Here is a 19,665-nt window from a genome sequence, read left to right as displayed (position 1 = left end):
GTCGTACATGTGAGTCGTCGTTTCGTCCACGAATCCAAAAATCTCGAGGGAGGTCAGGTTTCGGCGCTGAAACTCAGCATACTCCTCGCCGTGAGTGGGATGCTTCGAGTTCAGGTGAGAGATCAGGTTTGTGTAGCCTGGGCGCTGGGCTTGCTTGCGTGGCTGTTCGCAGATGTTGCACCGGTAGAGCCCAGGCTCGAGAACGGTGTAGAAGAAAGCGGCGAGTTGCTGGGACGACATGATGTAAATCAAGAATGACCGTCTTCTCAAAGATTGAAAGTGAACTAGGCGCTGAAAAATGGCTGGTGGAGAGGAATGGGTGGCTGCAAGCCACTCGAACGGTAAGCCTTTATATTTGTATTATTCCGTCCGTATCACACTATATTATTATCCCGAAAAAACAATAATCCGTAGTATAATAACAAATAGGTAGTAATTGCGGTATTGATATTATTTTCTCGGAGGCCTGCGGCACACATTCCATCAGAAAAGGTGTTACTAACCCCAGCGTCGCGTGAACGAGCATCCAGAAGTTATTAACGGCCCTAAAATATCAGATATTGCTGTGAAGTCCTTGGGCCCTGCAAGCAAGAGCATCTAGCTGCCATATTGAACAATAATATGTCAGATATTACTGTGAAGTCTCTGAGCGTCATTCCAAGGCATCGTCATCGCCCCAGAAAACACCCATACTGACAGTTCGGCAGCATATCAGCTCTACAAATGTAGTCGTGGAAACACCTCTAGAGACATCAGCAGCCAAAACAAAAGTTGGTACTGTTTTGTACCGGTTACTTATGAGAGCCCCGGGGTCCGGATGGGACCCCGGGGTCCCGCCGAATGTTTCACTTGTTGTATAAATGTCAGATTAATGGAAATTGTGGGGCTATATGTACAGGTTGTAGCTGAGGTGCATAGCGGTTGGGCAGACAAAGATTACGCTGAAGAGGCTGTTAGCCGCTTCTCGGCTAAACGAGAGCAGTTAAATGGTAGCGCTTAACATGAATACGAAGAAGGCGTGATGTCAGGTAGTGCTAAGGTGAAGAGAAAACTGCGGCTTCTACCGGAAATGCTTCGTCTATATAATAGCAATTCACTTTTATATTCATAAAAGTTATTCACATTTTGTTTCGTACAACAATGATAATTATTCCCCTTTCCGCTGGGTTCAGGCGACCGTTGAGCTCAGGGACCATGATGGAGAAAGAGTCTGCTGCTTCAGCCGTTTGCCTGGGCTGAAGTGTACAGTCTCAGCAAGATCGCTGTTGTTTCGCGGCCATAATAGCAATTCACTATTTGTTCGTAATAGTCATTCACTTCTTTTTTTCGTACTACAATGATAACGATTCCTGTATCAGAAGCTGTGACAACTCCTGCCGCACCCTGATGTTTCAAGCGCATGTCCGCTGTCGCAAGGGTGCGTCTAGTTGCTCTGGGTGCACACGATGGGTGCGCACTCAGGACACTGCATGGGCAGTGAGCTATTAAGGGGGGGGGGGCTGCTAGCAAAAGCCAGGTTGACAAGCATTCAATCTACCAGCTCTCAATTTATATTCAAGGACTCAAGTGGTTAAGATACTTTGAACATTTTCAAATCAGCGACCTGGTGCACCCGTCGGCCTGTCAACCATGAGCGACTCTACGAAGAAAGGCGACAAGGAGCGTTGTCTCACGTACTCCATCACAGTACGCCCGGATAACATGGAGAAGGACACAACCGAAGAAGTCGTAGCCGAGAAGATGCCGATGTTCAACGGTGGTGGCCCGAAAGATTTTCTCGAATGGGTCTACCATTTCAAGCAACTCGCAAATCTGTAGCATTGGAATGCTGAAGACAAGTTTCTGAACGCCACCATCTTTCTAGAAGGGGGCCCTCGCGAGGGGTTAGAGGACGCGGCGTTCAGCGACCACGACGTGCGCATGGACGACGAGTTCATCTGCGCCCTATAAAAGACCTCAATAGTAGTTCTACATGTGGAAAGAAATATGCGAGATCCGAAAACCCCGTAGTGAGTCGATTGCCGAATACAGCAACCGGTTTCGCGCGCCGGTGCGCATGGAACACACACTAACACGACTCTCAGAGAGCTCGCCCATGTGCGAAGATGTACTCTGTCGACTTTACAAGCGTGGCTGACCCTATGAGTGGCAAAACAAGTATGATACAAGGAGACAAGTCTATGCTACTGTCGCTGCTCTTGTTCCTTTCTTCAAACTAATCGAGTAAGGCGAACAGCGACTTCAACGTGACGGAGGTCCCGAGAATAGAAATGGCAATCCACACCAAGGTCCTAACAGTGGACGTCGACCTAACAGCGACTATCATCGCCACGGCAGCAGCAACAATCGTCAGCAACACCATCGAGGTGGCAACCGTGGTCGTGGTGGTAACAACCACAATTCTTCAGCTTCAACCAGTAGTAAGTTCTGCACCTTTCACAGAACGACCAGTCTCAACAAGCAGGAGTACCGCGCTCTGCGGCAGGACCACCAACAAGACGAGCACCAGCAAGTGGAGCAACGTCGTGGTCCTCGGGCTCCTCAGCAACAACAGCGTGTCTGTCCAATCCGCATGGGGCAACGCCAACAAGGAGATGAAAGATCAAGCGACGATTAATACATGTTCGTTGGAGGGATAACGCCCTCGACGGACGCCACACCACCGGTGAGAATCATGGTGAAACTGGAATCCGGAATCAAGCGCTTTGGATAGTGGAGCGTCGCGAAGTATTATCAGCCCTCCTTCATGCGAGCAGGGATAGGTGATTTGATCGAAAGCTCAACTGTTTCTTTCAAACGAGTAAAAGGTGATACGCCAAATGAAGGATCGATTTTGGTGCGTTTTCGCATCCCACAGTTGAAGCATAGTGCAGTAATCGTGCACAAATTCAAAATATTGGACTCTCTACCAGATGATATGAGCATCGGACGCGACCTGATGACTGCTTTGAGCCAAATGCTTACTGTTCCAGGGTACGCCTATTCGCTTCCGTGGACAGTGCTCCAGACGTACCACCAGAAGCTCAGTAAGTACATTGTTCGAAACAAAACAAAGCGCACAGTGAGGTGTTTGTAGCGGGTACTCATCTGGTACGTATACCATGGGAATTCAAAGAGCGCGTTCAGGTTTCGTTACGGCTAAGCGAATAAAAGAGCGCTATTCCAAAACATGTTTGTTTTCAGGATACTATATCGTGGTCATGTAATGTGACCCCGTGTGCCTTAAACCTGGGAGAAACATATTTTTGCTGTAGGATAACTTGCAACTCGTTCGTTTAATACTAGTACTACACAAGTACATAGTAGTTCGTAGTAGAACTTAATGAGTGAAAACAGAGTGATGACTCAGAAAAAGATACATAGGGTTAGAGCATCTCCAGTGGCAAGGTGTCATAGAGTAAAAGTAACGCGTTTAGACATGGCTAAACTTTTTAAGCTTCCGGTGGCAGGTCCTCCTGAAGGTTTAACGGAAAGAAAGAATCATGACTTACTGAATTGTGTGCAACCTGTGCGTTTCGATCTGATAAAAAAAATTAATGCGGTGCTATAGAACATGAGACCCGAGCCAAAGGCTGCTAATTCAGGAAACCTCGTGTCTAAAAGCCGTCCATAAAGACTTGTATGAAGGACTTGCCGCAGGAGATGCTCTTACCCGTTGAGGCATTGACAAAGAAAAAAAGAACAGTAGTATCCCATCGAGATCAATGTCAGTGCGTTATGATAAAAATAGCGAGCTCATTAAAGCTGTCGCCATAACAATCCACTCTTTTACACCCGTTTTGCTCAGCCTACGGTTATACCTCTATAGCCAGCTAAGAGCGCCCCAATAACTTTCCTTATTCGCCCTTAGCTAGGGCAAAGCTTGCGTTTACAGAGACCTAGGGACACCATTGCCGCTTTTTCAGAGCTAGGGAAGGATCTGACTGGGTGATTTTCAATCAAATAAAACCTGTTCCCTGAAATTTATAACTTTCTGACAGAAAAAACCTGGTATTGTGCTTTGCATATATTTTGGCTAAACGGATAAAAACATCTATCTGTAATTGCAAGGGCTAAGTATAACAAACTAAGAATTAGCAGGTGACAACCAGATAGATATCACGGCGTGATTCACGCCTCCGTAAATATAACCAATCAAAAGCTCAGACACAAAAGAAGGGTTCGTTTTGAGTAGATTCGGCTTTTAAGTCTCACTCTTAAACAATTCAACTCCACTATGGCGGTGAATCCTCTGCCATCCAGCAGTTTGCGTCAAAACCGACGCGATAGTCAGTGTAGATTTTGACTAGCGACGAAAAGCCATGTATTCCGTTGATATGAAGTGGCGTGGCGTAGTTCTACTGTACGTCTATAACATTGACGTTGCTACAGTTGCCTCTGTTTTAGGTGTTTCATAGCGCAGCTTAAGTCGTTGGTATCACGACTTTAAACGGACTGGGAACGTATTAGCCGAGAAAACAAGAAATCGATCGTCAAGGTGGCCGGATCATGTGTGCTCATTTGTGCGAGAGTATGTCAACGCCCACCCCTGTTTCTACTTTGAAGAGCTTCGAATGGAGCTACAACTTCAATTCGGAGCTTCGATAAGCCTGACAGATTCAACAATTTGCCGTGCGTTACGGTTCGATCTGGGATTAACGCGTAAGGTCCTGACAAAACGTGCGAAGGAGAGTGTCCCTAGAGACCGACAAGAATATATCAACCGTCTGCTACCGTTTTATAGTGGACCTGATCAACTTGTCTTCGTAGATGAAACGTCAAAAAACGGCCGGTAAGTAACTTCGTTTTATCAGTTTATTTTGTTTTACTTATGCTACAAGCGGTTATTAACCTATTGTTTTGTCAAACAGATCTGTATTGAGGAAGTATGGGTGGTCCGCCAGGAATACTCCTGCTCATGCTGTACTATTGCCTAGCCGAGGGAATCAAGTTTCGTTGCTAGCAGCGGTCGATGTCAACGGATTCTTTGGTTGGGGGATTACTGAAGGTACTTTTACGAGAGCGATATTTCATGAGATTTTCAAGACCAAAATTGCGCCTTACCTGAATCGATGGCCACTACCGAGGTCAATCGTCATCGTGGATAATGCAAAAATCCACATGTACGAGGAACTACAGGAATTGGTCCATGAAACGGAGCTATACTGATGTTCCTTCCTCCATATTCCCCAGACTTAAACCCAATTGAAGTCACCTTCTCACTTCTTAAGAGGTGGATCCAACGAAATGCAAATATGGCATTCCAAGCTGACCCAGTTGCGGTGATGAAAGTTGCGCTCTACAACTGCACACGACAAAAAGATTCTGTAGGTTTAAATCTTTACAGACATTGTGGTTATCATTTACAAAAACTTGAAATACAGGTCAACTAGATGTATTTAATGTGATCTTTCCATTTCATTCGGCTCCATGTGGTCTGTATCGACAATATTTTGCGCTGGATCAGGCGTGTCAACCTCTATTGGTCCTCGAAAAGGAGGGCACAAACTATATGGCGGTAGACCAAGGGCATCGCGGAGGTCCGCTATGTTGACTTTTAGTGGAACTGGAACGCCGTGGATTTGAACGCGAATGATGCGATAAGCTGCATCGTGCTGTAGCTGTGTCGATGCGATCTCTTCATTCATTGATCGTTCTTGCTCATCAATATGTAGAAGCTGTCGGAACGTCGTATTCTGGGGAATTTCAATATCACTGCCCTCGGGAAGTCTAGCCTGCGCAACGGCCATATAGTTTTGTGTAGCAGGTCCACCAGTAATACCAGACTCCTGTAAGAAAGCGGCAACACGGGGAATCTGCTCTTGAATACGCGACGCGGTAGCTCGACGGAGCGAAGTGCTTGACGCTCGCGACTCTTTGGGGATGTATACGAAGAGCTCAAGTACAAACCCGGCTTGACCACTTTTTCGACGCCGAGCTGTGTGCCACACACCTTCTCACTGCGCTTTGAACGCGCTACTTTCAACAAGTGGGACGTAGTCTTTTTGCTTGGCGTGATTTGATGACTTCAAGAAGACTGCGAAACCAGGCTGCCATTGCCCAGGAACCATCTCTTCCAGCTTCTTCTCAATTATCTTGCGGAGCGCTGCCGGTCCGTCGGCTATTGTCAACACAAACTCCTTGGGAGAAACTTTTTCATGAGCTCTGGTGTATGGCTCGCCATTCTTTGCTGTAATCCGACAAGTCAACAAGCTTGGCAACAGGAGCTGCGGGACAGATGAGCTTGCCATTGTAGAATAGAAACTAAGTTAAACCAATGCTTATGAATACCAAAACCGATAATAGAAGCTTCACGATGACTTACGTTTGACGAGGCTTCGTGGCATTAGTGTTCAACCCTATCGCCACGTTGAATTACGTCCTCGAACCTTGTTCTAGTCGTCGGTCGACTGGCTTCAGCATCTTATCCCGCTCCTCGTTCGTCTCCAGCGTTGCCATAACCCGGCCCCGCCCATGGTAGCACCAACCTTCTTCTGAACCTCCTTGGCCACCTGACCATCCGTCCTTTAGCTGCTCAAACGGCTCCTAGATCACCTGTGTGGCCATGACCACAGCACCGCGTTCAGGTGCTTCAGCGGCGCCTTGGCCACTAGCTCTACTCTTCACGCAATCTCCAATTCTTTGTTGCACGTTGAGCCGCTCCTTATTCATCTCCAGCGTGGTCATGTCCGCGCCCACCTCTTTTGGCAACTCTGTGGCCACCAGCGCGGCCTTTCCGCAGCTACTGGAGCGGCTCCTTGGTCACCAGCTCTCCTTCTTCAGCTTGAGCAGCTCTAGGTTTACAGCAGACACGACTTTGACCTGCAATCGCCGCCTTCCACAGGATGAGAAGCTTCCCATAGCACGTTCGTGATCACGCACACCTCCTTCTGCACTCGACAAGCTTCAGATTCCCCACAGGCGCGACCTTCTACAGCTCGGACAGCTTCTTGTTTATCACAAACGCGGCCGGCGCCACTCCCAACTCCTTCTCCAGCTTGAGCGGCTTCTGGCTCATCGCATGCGCGACCTTGACCACGCGCACCTTCTTTTGTAGCTTGAGCGGCGCGTGGGGTCCAGACTCGGAACTGACGATTTACACTAATCAGCAATGATTTAAATGGCGAACAGAGTAATTTTACAAATCAAAAACCGGAGTACCTCAAGTCCGAATTTGAGTAAAATCGGACGGCAAATTACATGAAAAGCACAATACATGTAATTATTAGGTGTAATGTTGATAAAACAATAAAAAGGTTTCAGTCAAGTGACTAAAAATTTGACCATACTCAATGCCATATTGATCCATTTAATGCGTGTCGTTGGAGTCGCTTAGTACGGTAAAATATTAGTCAATGGTAAACTGCATGTTGCAAGGTCAATAACTTACAGTTTACAGTTTCGAATTTAATGTGAAAATATCAGTTATAGTAACGGCAATTCATTTTTCGGAGCTTTAGAACTAGCGAGTCCCAGCCTACCAAAGCGTCTGAAATATTGTCTGCGCCAAGGACGATATTTAGCGCGTAACGTAGCTCAACAGCAGCGCCGATGAAAGTACCCTACTGTTTCATGGTCCACCTCCAGATTTGAACTTACTTTTAGAAGACGCAAGACAACCAAGAAAGACCTTTCAGAAACCAATCAGATGGATTAAGCTAAGAATTGCCAGCATCGTGCCTAGAATCAATTGGCACAGCTACGACTATAAGAGAATGGCAATATGATGGACACGTGTAGAGGCCTTTGCCGGGCTTATCTCTAAGTAGACGGTAAGAGGGGTATGCTTAATTGTTCGCGATAGGTTTACCATCGATCTGGTACATTGCAGCTTGTGACAAGCCGGTGGTTTTCCCTCTTACGGTTTTTTTATTTTCTAATTTTTAGGCAATACTCAAAACGAACATACTGATATTAGAATTGATCAAAGGGCTTTATCATTATCCTACACGTTGTATTTGACAACAGGTGTGAAAAAAACTCAAAATGCCGCTTTTGCACACATGCGCAAATACGGCATGTTAAAGAATGTGAAATACACAGGGTTTGGCAAAATTCTAGCAACGACCCTGCTCGGCTCACAGAAACATTTCATATATTTGTCACAGTTGCGACCAGCCTCCAGCCACTCATTCTTTTCGATTCCATTGGCGAAAAGCCGAGAGGTAGAAAGCCGGTTGCTCGTCGCGAAAACACACAGCAAGTCGGAGGCATTTCTTGCCCGGCTCAAAGGCAAAAGTGAGGAGACCCGGCGCCGCATGGCAGCCGAGCATAAAGCTTATTTGATCGGAAAGAGGAAGGCTGATGCCAATTTTGGCGACGGATGTGCTGAGAACACCAAGGGGGGGGCACACGCGCATGCAAACGTGCAGACCACACATATGACAACGGTGAGCGCGATGACTTCTACTCCAGCGCGGCCATCTCTGCCACGCCCTCCCGCGCAGGATAAGGCTGCAGCATACATAGCAGCTGTAAAGAAGCGGATGGCTGCCCGCCGTAAGAAAACGACCAAGGTCAACCCCGAGAAAAGGCCAGCGAAGAAGAAGAGCCAAGGAAGAAGTAGATGTCGAAAACCACGCGCGTGGCCATAGCGAGGGAGTTCGAGGAGGACGAGGAAGCCACGTCAGTAATTGTGTTGAAGCTGCAGCTGCAAGGCGGACTGAGGAGAAAGCGAGAGAGCGAGCGCATTTGTCTGCTGAGGAGGGCCGCGGGGGGGGGGGGGGAGCCCGGGAACAAGCGCTCCTATTGGCGGAGAAAAATGAAAACGCCAGTGAGGTCCACCTCATCAAAGAAACGAAGGAAGTGCACTGGAGAACACGCAGAACCCTTTGCTCGTTTACGCGATTCAAGCACTCTGGTGTTGAAGCCTCGGATGAATCCTCATCGGCTCAAGAGAGGGTGTTTGCAGCGAAGGAGGAGGATTTCGGGAAAAGGAGTGGCTTCAACGGCAGGTGGCCTTACCGCAAGAAGCCAGGGCAAAAAGAGGCTCGCATGCCTGATGAAGATGGCTGACGAGGAACGAGAACAAGTGACGCAACCTCAAGCATGATATTTCACCATCACGGCTACGAGTGCAATGCCCCAGGCTGAATAACGTATCGACTCAGGTGCAAGCCCGCACATGACCAACGTCCGGGTCAAATTCGTGTCCATGAAGTACGTGAAGACGCCAGTCCGCATCGGGATAGCGTGACAGTCGACGCAGTTGCAACGGGCACCTTCGGACTAAAGTTGACGGACGGAGTGTCTGCCACACTGTCAGGGGCTCTGTACACCCCTGAAGTTGAAGGAAGCCTCACCTTGGTATCCAAACTGGCTGAGCAGAACGTCGTCACGCACTTCAGCATGTCTTTCGCTATAGAAACGCGACGATTATGGAGGTCAGACGTTTTGGAAGCGTCTACAATCTGAAGACAGTGGGGGGGGGGGCGAGGTGGGTCACGTTGCGGCAACTCGTAAAGATTCGCAGGCTGCGGCGAACGCACGTCTGAACCACATCCCATTCAAGTCCTTCGAACAGCAATCGACCATGACAGAACGTGTGGCTCGCGTCCCAGATGAGCCAAGCGTGACGACGTCTGCGCAGGATGCTGCGTGAAGGAGACGAAGGACAACGCCGTGTATCGACACCCGGCGAATCTTGTCAAGAGCGGCAGTATTGTTGATTCGGAGCGCGAGGGAGAGATGGATGCGATGCTGGACATGGTACAATTTGAAGTTGAAGACATAGAAACCGTCGCTACGGAGCCAAAGCAGAAAGTACGCAATCTGGGAACTCGACTCAGATTGTTTCTGGTGAAATCGAAGATGGTGCTGTGATTCCACTTTAATGTGACGTGAGCGTAAACAACGCGATCGTGTCGTATGGATAAACTCATCCCACGATTACGTGGGCACGTACCCGTCACATTGACAAAGCGACGGATCCTGAAGAGGCAGGAGTGTCGAAGCCACACGAAGTGGCTTATCTGGATTCGGCCGGTGGTAAGCCTGAGAAGTGCATTGCTGATGATTTCGAAATCGAGCAGTGGGGCGTCGACACGGTATTCCTGGGGAGACTTAATGAGGAGATCTACATGGAGTTGCCACCTTCCACGCCTTCATAAAATACTCTAGGCAGATAAAACACGAGCGACAATAACAGTTGTCCCACTAGACATACGCCAATCAGGTACTCGCCCACTCGATCGATTAAGGCAGCTGTAGCCTCCGCTATCGCCTTAGTATAACGACAACATGATGTCTATACAAGTTGGATCACATCTGGAACGAAGAGACAGATCGAGTGGTGCCACGCCTCACATCATTTGAGACACAACAGTCCGAAAATGCCGAAGCGAGGCTCATACTTTCGTAACACAGCCATGGGAACGAGGAACATCAGCGTGACCAAAGTGCACGCATATTCCCTAGGGTGCTGCTCTTGAGCGTTGGATCCACGGACGGTAGTGATAAATCGGTCACTACAAGTATATCAGACGAAACAGACTGTAGAGCCACAGTCCACAAGGCTCGCACTGAAAGCCCATCCCACATTGCGTAAGGGAGTGACCACCCACACTACAATCCCAGCTACGGCGCAGACCATCATAGCTTATGTTTCGATCTCAGGGAACGTCACGACAGAAGCCGCCGCCTCGATCCCATCAAACCAGCTCCTCAGCACTTCCATCATTTCAGACTGGCACAACGTCAGTTAAGAAAGGTCATCCAGGTGTCGTCCGTTGACACCCCTTCCCAAGTGGCGTCAGTGTCACCCAAGTCGTTTCCTTTCATCTCGTTCCATTTTTGCACCCTGTCGCGAGCTCCCTATTTCCAACGTCCGTCAGCCACCATTCGAGCCAATGCGACGTATTCTTCAGTTTCCAGCAATCTCCACGTAGAACGCCTCCCAGCTACAACTTCTCAGCTGTCAGCATGTCCAAGCGCTTCACCGTCGCGGAGCGCCGGCGATTCAAGCGATTCTTCGACGCGGTCCTGGAGTACAACGAACATGGAGCGCCAGGGGACGACGCCAAGAGCGTCAAGCGGGGGTTCTGGGTCGCATTGAAGTCGCATTTGGGTGGCAACGGCCTCTCCTCTGGTCTGGATACATGGAGAGGTTGGTCGACGATCTCCTGGAAGGTCGACCCTCCATCGCATTGCGTGGTCTCGTGGTCGCGATGCCCTCCCAGTCAGGAGTCTCGCCCGAGCCGTCCGCACCTGCTAAGGCTTCTACCACCTCCTCCACTTCGTCGGCGAAGAAGCCTGTCCGCGGTAAGCGGAAAACTCGCAGCGGACCGCCCCCAATCAAGTCGTCGAAGAAGCTGCGGAGAAGCGACAAGTCTGACAAGCCGACGTCTTCTCTTGTTCCTTCTGCCGAGTACAAGACGTTGGTCGACTTGAACCTCGACGCCCCTGACCCCGTAAAGGCTGCCGTTTATTTCATCTTGGCAAAGGCGGAGGCGGTCGGAAAGAAACCTTAGTGCATCGCGTACCCTTGGACCGGGCGACCGCAATGGTACAACCCGCTTCGTTTCCGCGCGATCTATCGAGGTCATTGGCGTTTCTGGATGTCTCACCGTCGGGTGTTCTGAGAATGGGCCTTGTACGCGCCTCTGGCGTCGGAGACGGTACAGAATAATCGTCGCAAGGCCAAGATGCGCGCCGTACAGGCTCGTGTAGCCTTCATCAGTTTGTGCATTGAAACCTGGGGCTTCTACGGATTCCTCACGCTCCTCGACAAGTGCCCGCTGATGTTCTGAATGGGAGGTCACCCAGGTCGCGACAACAAGAAGTGCGTGCACTACGACGGACCTCTCGCGGATACGTTAACTTCGCTCGAAGATAAGGATCCGGAACAATACCAGGCTACCATCGACAACGCTCTAGAGCCCGTGCAGATTGACGCGTATGGGTATCCGAGTATCCGCGTCCTGTTCGAGACGATCGAGGCTTTGATCCCTACGGCCAAGCCGGCCAATCGACTCTCCAGGGTGGCTTTGGCGCGCATTCGGCTTGATCTTCAGGCTTCGGCGACGCCTCGTGACACATAAGTGGGGTCCGCTAGTGACGAGCCTTAGAAGACTCTTATGGACAACGCTCTGGTGAAGCAACCCCAGCTGACGGTCGCAACCGAGTTGGAGAGTGGCTCGTATCAGCTCCCCGAAGTTAGGGGTCTGACCAAGACGGAACGCCGATGCGCCGAATGGTCGGATCTCGAAGAGGACGAAGAAGACAAGGCCAAAGCTGCTGTTTTAACTGCTACGGTCGTGACCTCTGCCACTGCCGACTCTCAGAGTGCCGACGACGACGCTGACGACGGAGAGGAGGAGGACGAAGAAGCTGGGAACGACGACGAAGACGACGACGGGGACGAGTACAAACCGGAGGAAGACGACGAAGATGATAATGAGGAGAATAAGGCTGAGGACGACGACGGGGAAGACGATGAGAAGGTCGTTCCCAAGAAGGTTTCAGCCGACAAGGGGAAGACCACCAAGAAGTAGCCTCTTATTCGGAGTCGTTTTCCGTCCTCGCTCCTTTTCTTGTTTCTTCGTCTCGAATACATCCGTTTAATCTCCGCGTTATAAGTCTTTATCGTTCCTCGGTGTCCAGCCAGTCGATGTCGTCTCTTGTGACAGCTTTTCCTCGTTCTAACTTTGTCAATCCCGGGCATAACCGTTCCGCCCAACAGTCTTGCGCTCTGTTGATGCCCCCTATCACTTTCCCAGTGTCCATTTCCGTAGCGTTCCAATATATAAATGCAAAATACAGTTCAGTGTCTCGAGACTCACTCGTTCCCAAACACCAACAAGAGTGGAGTGGTCCCGCTCCACTCGTTGCAACCAGTCAGAGCACCAGTTAGAACAACACTTCCGCGTCGTCCACATCAGCGTTGGCCTCGACCAACCTGACGCTCCGACGTATCTCCAAGAGACCCTTCCTCTTACGGTCTGCTTCCTTAAAGACGCTTATCAAGGCTCCGAACTCGGGGAATAAAGCAGTTCGGGGTAGCCAAAAGGTCTCGTACAGCTCGCCCTTATCCACTCTCTTAGCAACGACGTCTACTATGGGCGACGAAACACCGGTGAAAGCTGTCTCCTCGCCCCGATAGACACTCGTCCCACAAAACGCGACTGAGGCTGATCTTCTTCTAGTAGTGGCCCAGCCTCCAATTGCAATTCGTTCTCAGTTACCTCCTCGCTTATCGCATGATTATTTGTCTGGTTCCCGGCTGCCACATTCGCTCTGGTTGCGCTCTCACTAGCCACTTTCTCGACTGTCCCTCTGGGCACTTCGTCCGTAAACGGTCGAATCCAGTGGCCACGGAAACGCTTCAATACATTCACGTTCACAGTGACGACTTTATCGGGGTGCTTAGGGATTGCGATCTTGTAGGCGTTCTCCCCGACTTGGCCGACTATACGGTACGGACCGTGCCAAGAGAACGCCAACTGCTTCGTCTTATTTTTGCCAACTTTTGCCATGAAGAACTGATAGACCCAGACGGGATCGCCTACCTCATACGCGACCTTTACTTGTTTGTTCAATCGCCTCTCGTGACGATCTTGGGCCTTTACTAGCTGTCGTTCCACCAGGCGCCTTGAGTCACGTAACGACAGATAAAACTTTCTTCGGTACATGGCAATCTCGTTGCTTTTCCAGTCCTTTCCGGTGGTTGAGGAAGGCCAAGTTGATCGGCAGTATAGGGTCGCGACCGTACAAACTGAAAAAGGGAGTATCTCCAAGACCTTGATGGTAGGCCCTCCGATAAGCCAATAAGACACGAGGCAAATAGGTATCCCAATCGGTCTGAGTTTCACTCACGAACATCTCAAGCATCCCCAACAGCGTCCCATTGAATCGCTCTACCAATCCCTGAGGTTGGGGGTGGTAGGCGGCTCCAAACAACTTCTTTATCCCTAGCGTCTGGTATAATGATCGTGCCAAATCGGATGTGAAGTTCGTTCCTCGGTCACTAAGCAGTCGTTCCGAAACGCCGTGACGGCAAATGACACCTTCGAGCATAGCTTCCACAAAGGAGATCGTGTCCAACGACACCACCGCGAACGCTTCAGCCCATCTCGTGAAGTAATCCACAAACACCAAAATATACTTGTTCCCTCGTGGAGTGACCACTAAAGGACCGACGGCGTCAACCACCAGCAACGCGAACGGTCCCGATAACTCCTGGATCGGCATCTTCTGCATTAGACCAGCTCTGCAGGGTCTCCGACCTTTACCACCACTACAAATGGCACATTCTTTCACATACTCGACCACGTCCTTTCGCCATCCGTGCCAGTAGGCATGGCGCCTTACTTTGTCCAATGTCTTCGTCTTATCCAAATGAGCAGAGAATATGTCAGCATGACAATAATGTAGAGCCGTCTCGATAAACAGTAAAGGAACGACAGGAACTGTCACCGTTCGCGCAGGACCGGCACGAGCCCCTTGGTGCACGACGCGCATTAAGACCTCGTTCTTCATCAAGTGATGCGGGGACATCTTTAGCACCGTCACCCTCAGTTGAGGATCCATGGCCAGTGCACCGTCTTTCAGATATGCTCTCATGGCACGCATCCACGGCACCCGCTCTTGTTCTTTCACGAACTTGTCGTAGTCCAATCCGAACACGTCGACAGTGGAGGGCAGGGAAGGTAGAGCGCCAGCTTGTAATTCTTCCTCCTGTCCTTCCTGGGTGAGCTCGTTGGCCGGGACCGCCACTTCGGTCTGCTCCCCGACAGGAACTGAACCGTCGGTCACGTTTGAGCCCTCGTTCCCTTCCGAAACGATCGTTCCAAGTCTATCAGGCGGATCGTTCCTTTCTTCGTTCAAGAGGTCTTTTATCGTGATGGCCCCTATCGCTCTCTTCCCAGCGCGATGATGCAGCCTCGCCAAGCCGTCTGCGTGCCCCATGGACGTTCCTGGCTTGTGATACACTTTAACCCTCAGTTGGGACAGCTCCGCAGCCCATCGTGCCAACTTAGCATTCGACGTCCTTGTGTTGTCACTAAAAATCCACGTAAGGGCTTGATGATCCGTATACAGGTCCAGTTCGCCGTGGTCGAGATAGCATTTGAACTTTCGTGTTGCCCAGACGATTCCCCAGCACTCAATTTCGATGGTGCCACAGGTCTTGTTGATCCAATTCCTTTGAGATCCTCGCAACATCTTACTAGCGTAGGCAACCGCTCGGTCACGTTTGTCGACTTCCTACATTAGACAGACCCCTACCGCCAAATGAGACGAGTCCACATAGAGCTTGAACCTCTTGCTAAAGTTGGGATATGTCAGTATAGGAGGTTTCACCAAAGCCCGTTGTAGTTGTCGGAACGGCATTTCACAATCTTCGTTCCATTTGAAATATACATCTTTCTGCTTCAGTCGTTCCAAAGGGGCGGCAATAGCAGCGAATTCTGGTATATAGCGTCGGAAGTAGCTCGTTAGTCCAAGGAATGCACTAATGGTGTGAAGCGCGTGCGGCCTCTCAATATCCATCACTGCCTTCGCTTTCTCGGGGTTCGGTAGTATGCCCGTAGGCGTCACGAGGTGTCCCAGGAACGCTACTTGGTCACGTCCCCAGTGGCACGGCTTCATTTTCAGCTTAAATCCCGCCGTGCGGAATCGTTCCAACACTTGTCTTACTCGGATTAGGTGAGTAGGAAAATCGTCACTAAACACCACGCAGTCGTCCAGGTAGACGAGGCACGTTCTCCACTTCAGGTCGATTACGATGTTCTCCATTAGTTGCTCAAACGCAGGAACGGCGTTGCATAACCCAAAGAGCATAACAACCCACTCGGAAAGGCCAAATTTGCTCGTCAAAGCAGTCTTCTCCATACTGTTCGGCTCCATCGGAACGTTCCAGTATCCCGACGCAATATCCATAGTGGTAAACAGCTTGGCGTCTCCAAGGACGGCATAAGGTAGCTGTCCTTGACCGTTACCGCGTTGAGCTTCCGAGAATCAATGCAGAATCAAATCCCGCCATCAGGTTTTCGAATCATTAGCACGGGGCTATGGTTGAGGGTCCGATCAGGCCTAGCTCGAGATATTCTTGAATCTCAGCTTCCATTACATCTCCTTCTGCCTTTTAGACTCGATAGGGGGGCTGCTTTATCGGCACGCTCGTTCCCGTATCGATGTTGAGCTTTAAAAGGTCCGTACGCCCCGGTTTCTTGGACGTATCTACGAACAAATCCTTCAGCCCCCTTAGCATCTCGGCAAATAGTCTCCTTTGTTCCGCTCCCAGCGACGAATCTTGGAAATCCACTTCAAAATCGCCATCTGCTTCGTCCTGCATTGCGGTTGCTATCTCAGCGTCGATGAGTCCCATTTTCGTTCCTTCGTAACTTCCAGTGTCGCTTATCGCTGCGCTTACTTCATTCGTCGTTCCACTTCGGACCTTCGTTCCAAAAGCTGAATTGTGAACGAGTGTTACAGCCGCTACGTCGGTACCCGACGGAATTTCAACTTCTTCCGTGGACGCGTTACAGACCTCCACTAAGGCCGCCCCATTCCTCACGGTGCACAGTGTTCGGGCCACTCGTAAGCTCTCATCAATCCCGGAGACACCTTCTACCAGAACGGTGGAATGATCTTTTATCGTTCCGCAAATCCTGGACTTGGCCAGCGCTAAGTGACCAGGCTTCAAACGAACTGCTGAAGTCATCGTGACTCCATAAGTCTCCTCCACTCTCGAGATGCCCAACGGGATCACATCTCACGTTACTTTCAGTGTCATCGTCCGGTTTTCGAGATCTATTACGACTCGGAACGAGCGTAACGAGTCCGTTCCCAAAATGGCATCCACGAAAAAATGGTCAACTACCAGTCATATCGATCGTTCCAAGTGTTACAGGAAGTTCGACCACGTCACGCACACGAATTGCATGTCCCGAAACGCTGTCTAAGCTTCCAGTGTAGGGATTAAGGGGTTCTGATGCTCGACCAAGTCGTTTCAGCACCCGCCTGTTCACGAGACTCGCCACAGCTTCCGTGTCCGCCAACATCTCTGATGGGCAACAGTCGATAAAGCCGCCGGTGACCGCCTTCAGCCCTCCTACACTACAAATGACGCGTATACCTTCCGGTACAACTCCAGCCCCATCCTTGAGAGGCATCGACCTCGCTCACAGCCCGCAACCCCGACGACCTTCGCGGCCGCGGAGCTCTCCGCGCGTTGATTGCATAGATGTCGGATTGGTCATCGGTTATTTTCAGCCTCTTCTTTTCCGATGATTGGATGGGAAGTCCAAACGTCACCTCCTTCAACCGCTTTAGAGCAGCGGTATCTGCAACGAGTCCGTCTGTTTTAGAAGCTTTTGGCTCGTCGCGCAATTTGTCTCGGATGGTAGGAGCCTCGGTCCGGATATAGGAACGAGTCCAGGACACCGCTTAATTTAGGAACGAAGGAGGCGTCGTTCCACTTACTTCCTCTAGGTGTGCACGAACGGACTCCTAGTCTAAAACGTTCTCCTTGATTTTGTCTCGCAGCGGGGGAATGTCAGCTCTCGTTCCGCTCCCTTCCTCCGGATTAGTCTCTCCCACCCGACTTTTGTCGTATCCGTCCCTTTCCTGTTTAAGCATTTCATACACTCTTTTCCGAATTTCGGAACGCCACCTAAAAGGTAACCGTACTCCTTCCTCGTTTCCGTCTATTACCGTAGGGGATTCGTCGAATCCAACGCAGACGTTCCGTACATGTATAAACGCACTCTCAGCGAAGTCGTCCTTCGATGCACTGCCATCGTTTCCTTCTTGGGTGATGGCGCTGACGGGCGACGCAATCTCCGTCGTTCCAGTTTCGTCCTTAAAGTTCCGATTAGCGCGCCTGGCCGCCGCAGAGTTCTCCAGTGTCATCTCGTACCAACCTAGCCAGTACTCTGGATTTCTCATTTCTCCCGTAGAGACTTCCCTTGTGCGCTTCAGCACTTCTTCCGATATTCCCATTTGCTCACTCAGTTCTACAAGTGACGGATTCTCTTGCTTGCTAGCGTTCTGTGCTACCCGTGACTGAATCTTCTCGTCATCCAACGGAAACAGCCGCTCTTCCAGCTTCTTGTCGTACTCCTCGGGTTCACTCTTCACTATCGGATCGTCACCGCGCTCGATCATATCCAGCTCCTTGTCGGTAAACAGACGATCATATTCGTTTGATGAGTCTGTCGCCTTGGTATGCTTCGAACCCAGCTCGGCTTCAGGAACTTTAAGGCCCTCCCCAGGAGCATTCACTACTCCGATCACTTCTGCAAACAGGTTGGTTCTGACGCCTACCACGTCTTCCGTCTTGGTCTCGAGTGCCTGTTCATCCTGTGTAGACTCGTCGGACAACTCGTCCGTTTTCGTTATTCCGCTGCATCCTCCCTGGGTCTTCAACGCATCTTCAAGACGTTCCGTTGCCCCTTGATCGACGTCCTGTGCCCAATTGGAACGTTCCTTCGTTCCACCCTCACACTCCATTGTTAAGAAGGAGCTTCCCATTGCTTCTCCCTCTCCTTCCTTCTCTACTCCTGGTCCCCTCGTAGAGGCTTTCTCTTCTCCTTCGTACCTTGAGCCAGTCCGTTCCGTTAGACTGCTCGTTCCAATTACAACTTCCACATTTTTAGTCATCACGCTCGCAACGGGAACGTTCCGAGCGCTCACTCCAGTATTCACACCAACCTCGAGAGCCCTCTCAGGTCCACTAAATCCACTTAGCTGTGAACCCTCATCTCTTTTTGTGTCGCCAACCTGGCAAGAGGAAAGAGCGACACTTCTTTCCCCTTCCTCTTGCCCCCTTCATTGTCGGGACATTCCAGTCGGTGTAGTCGAACCTTGAGCAGTCATCGTTCCAGTCGCTACGGCATTCCTCGAGAGACTACGTAGTTTCTCGATCTCGGGACAGTTGGTCACGCCATGACCCGGTTGTCGACAGAAGAAACCCTCCGCGGTCCGGCGATCTCCAAATCGATTTCCACTCGTCCTCCTAGGCACGCTACACTCCATGGAGTAGTGCCCAAATTGGTGACAACGATTACACAGGCCTCTCGCGCGAGGACACGTCTCTCGACCGCACCTTTTTCGTTCGTAGCGCCCGCACACTACTTCTCCTTCTGCGGTACAAGTATCGGGACCCATACGAATGTTGGGAGGCTTCAGTTTGGCACTCACTCCGCTGTTAGAAGCTCTAGTTGGTTTCTGATCGTTCAGAGTCACTGCGCCTATGTATCCGTCGCTCGTTCCTGATTTTTTTTGCACGTTCCGATTTAGTAGTTGCAATTCTTGAAGTACTTGTAACTCCGTCGAGGGTACATTCTTCGTGCCTTGCGGCTTCATTCCTTCCTCGGGAAATTCATCGTCCTCTTCAATAGGCAGGTGAAGATTCTTGAACAACAGAATACGACAGGCTTGCTCAATAGACCCAATCATGTTACCGTTCAGCACCGCTCGCATCTGCTTGTTCCTTATTCCCTCAAGGAAGAGCTCGTACCTCATGCGGGGTTCGGGTAAGTTCAGCGCGTCGCATATCGTCTCGAGTCGATCACCCCATTCCTCGGCAGACTCGCCTCGTTTCCTAGCGGCCGTCTTAAGGCGAGTCCAGGTTTGGGTCGGAGTCAGGCAAACGAACCGGTTGTGAAATCTGAAATGAAGCGACTCAAAGCTATGGATTCTCGAGTTGTACCACCATTCTTGTCCCTTTTTACCCTCAGACACTGT

The 19,665-nt window shown here is 50.4% G+C and overlaps 2 protein-coding genes across 2 annotated transcripts in view; one reads left to right on the top strand and one right to left on the bottom strand.

Annotated features, from left to right (window-relative positions):
* Window positions 1-240, bottom strand: part of PITG_19712 (uncharacterized protein) — a gene marked incomplete at both ends in the record, with an annotated part of 1,595 nt that extends 1,355 nt beyond the window's left edge. Inside the window, one exon of the mRNA XM_002895995.1 lies at window positions 8-240. Coding sequence (XP_002896041.1) covers window positions 8-240 — 233 coding nt within the window. The remainder of the gene's footprint in view (window positions 1-7) is intronic.
* A 6,304-nt stretch (window positions 241-6,544) lies between these two features.
* Window positions 6,545-6,853, top strand: PITG_23173 (uncharacterized protein; the record flags this gene model as incomplete). Its single annotated transcript, XM_002895994.1, has 1 exon — window positions 6,545-6,853. The coding sequence occupies one exon, from the start codon at window positions 6,545-6,547 to the stop codon at window positions 6,851-6,853; it is 309 nt and encodes a 102-aa protein (XP_002896040.1).
* Window positions 6,854-19,665: the final 12,812 nt, after the last annotated feature.

The sequence above is a fragment of the Phytophthora infestans genome, genomic scaffold (genome assembly GCF_000142945.1).
Source record: "Phytophthora infestans T30-4 supercont1.111 genomic scaffold, whole genome shotgun sequence".
Taxonomy (NCBI): domain Eukaryota; phylum Oomycota; class Peronosporomycetes; order Peronosporales; family Peronosporaceae; genus Phytophthora; species Phytophthora infestans.
Note: the sequence above shows the minus strand (reverse complement) of the source record. Positions and strands in the feature narration are given on the sequence as shown.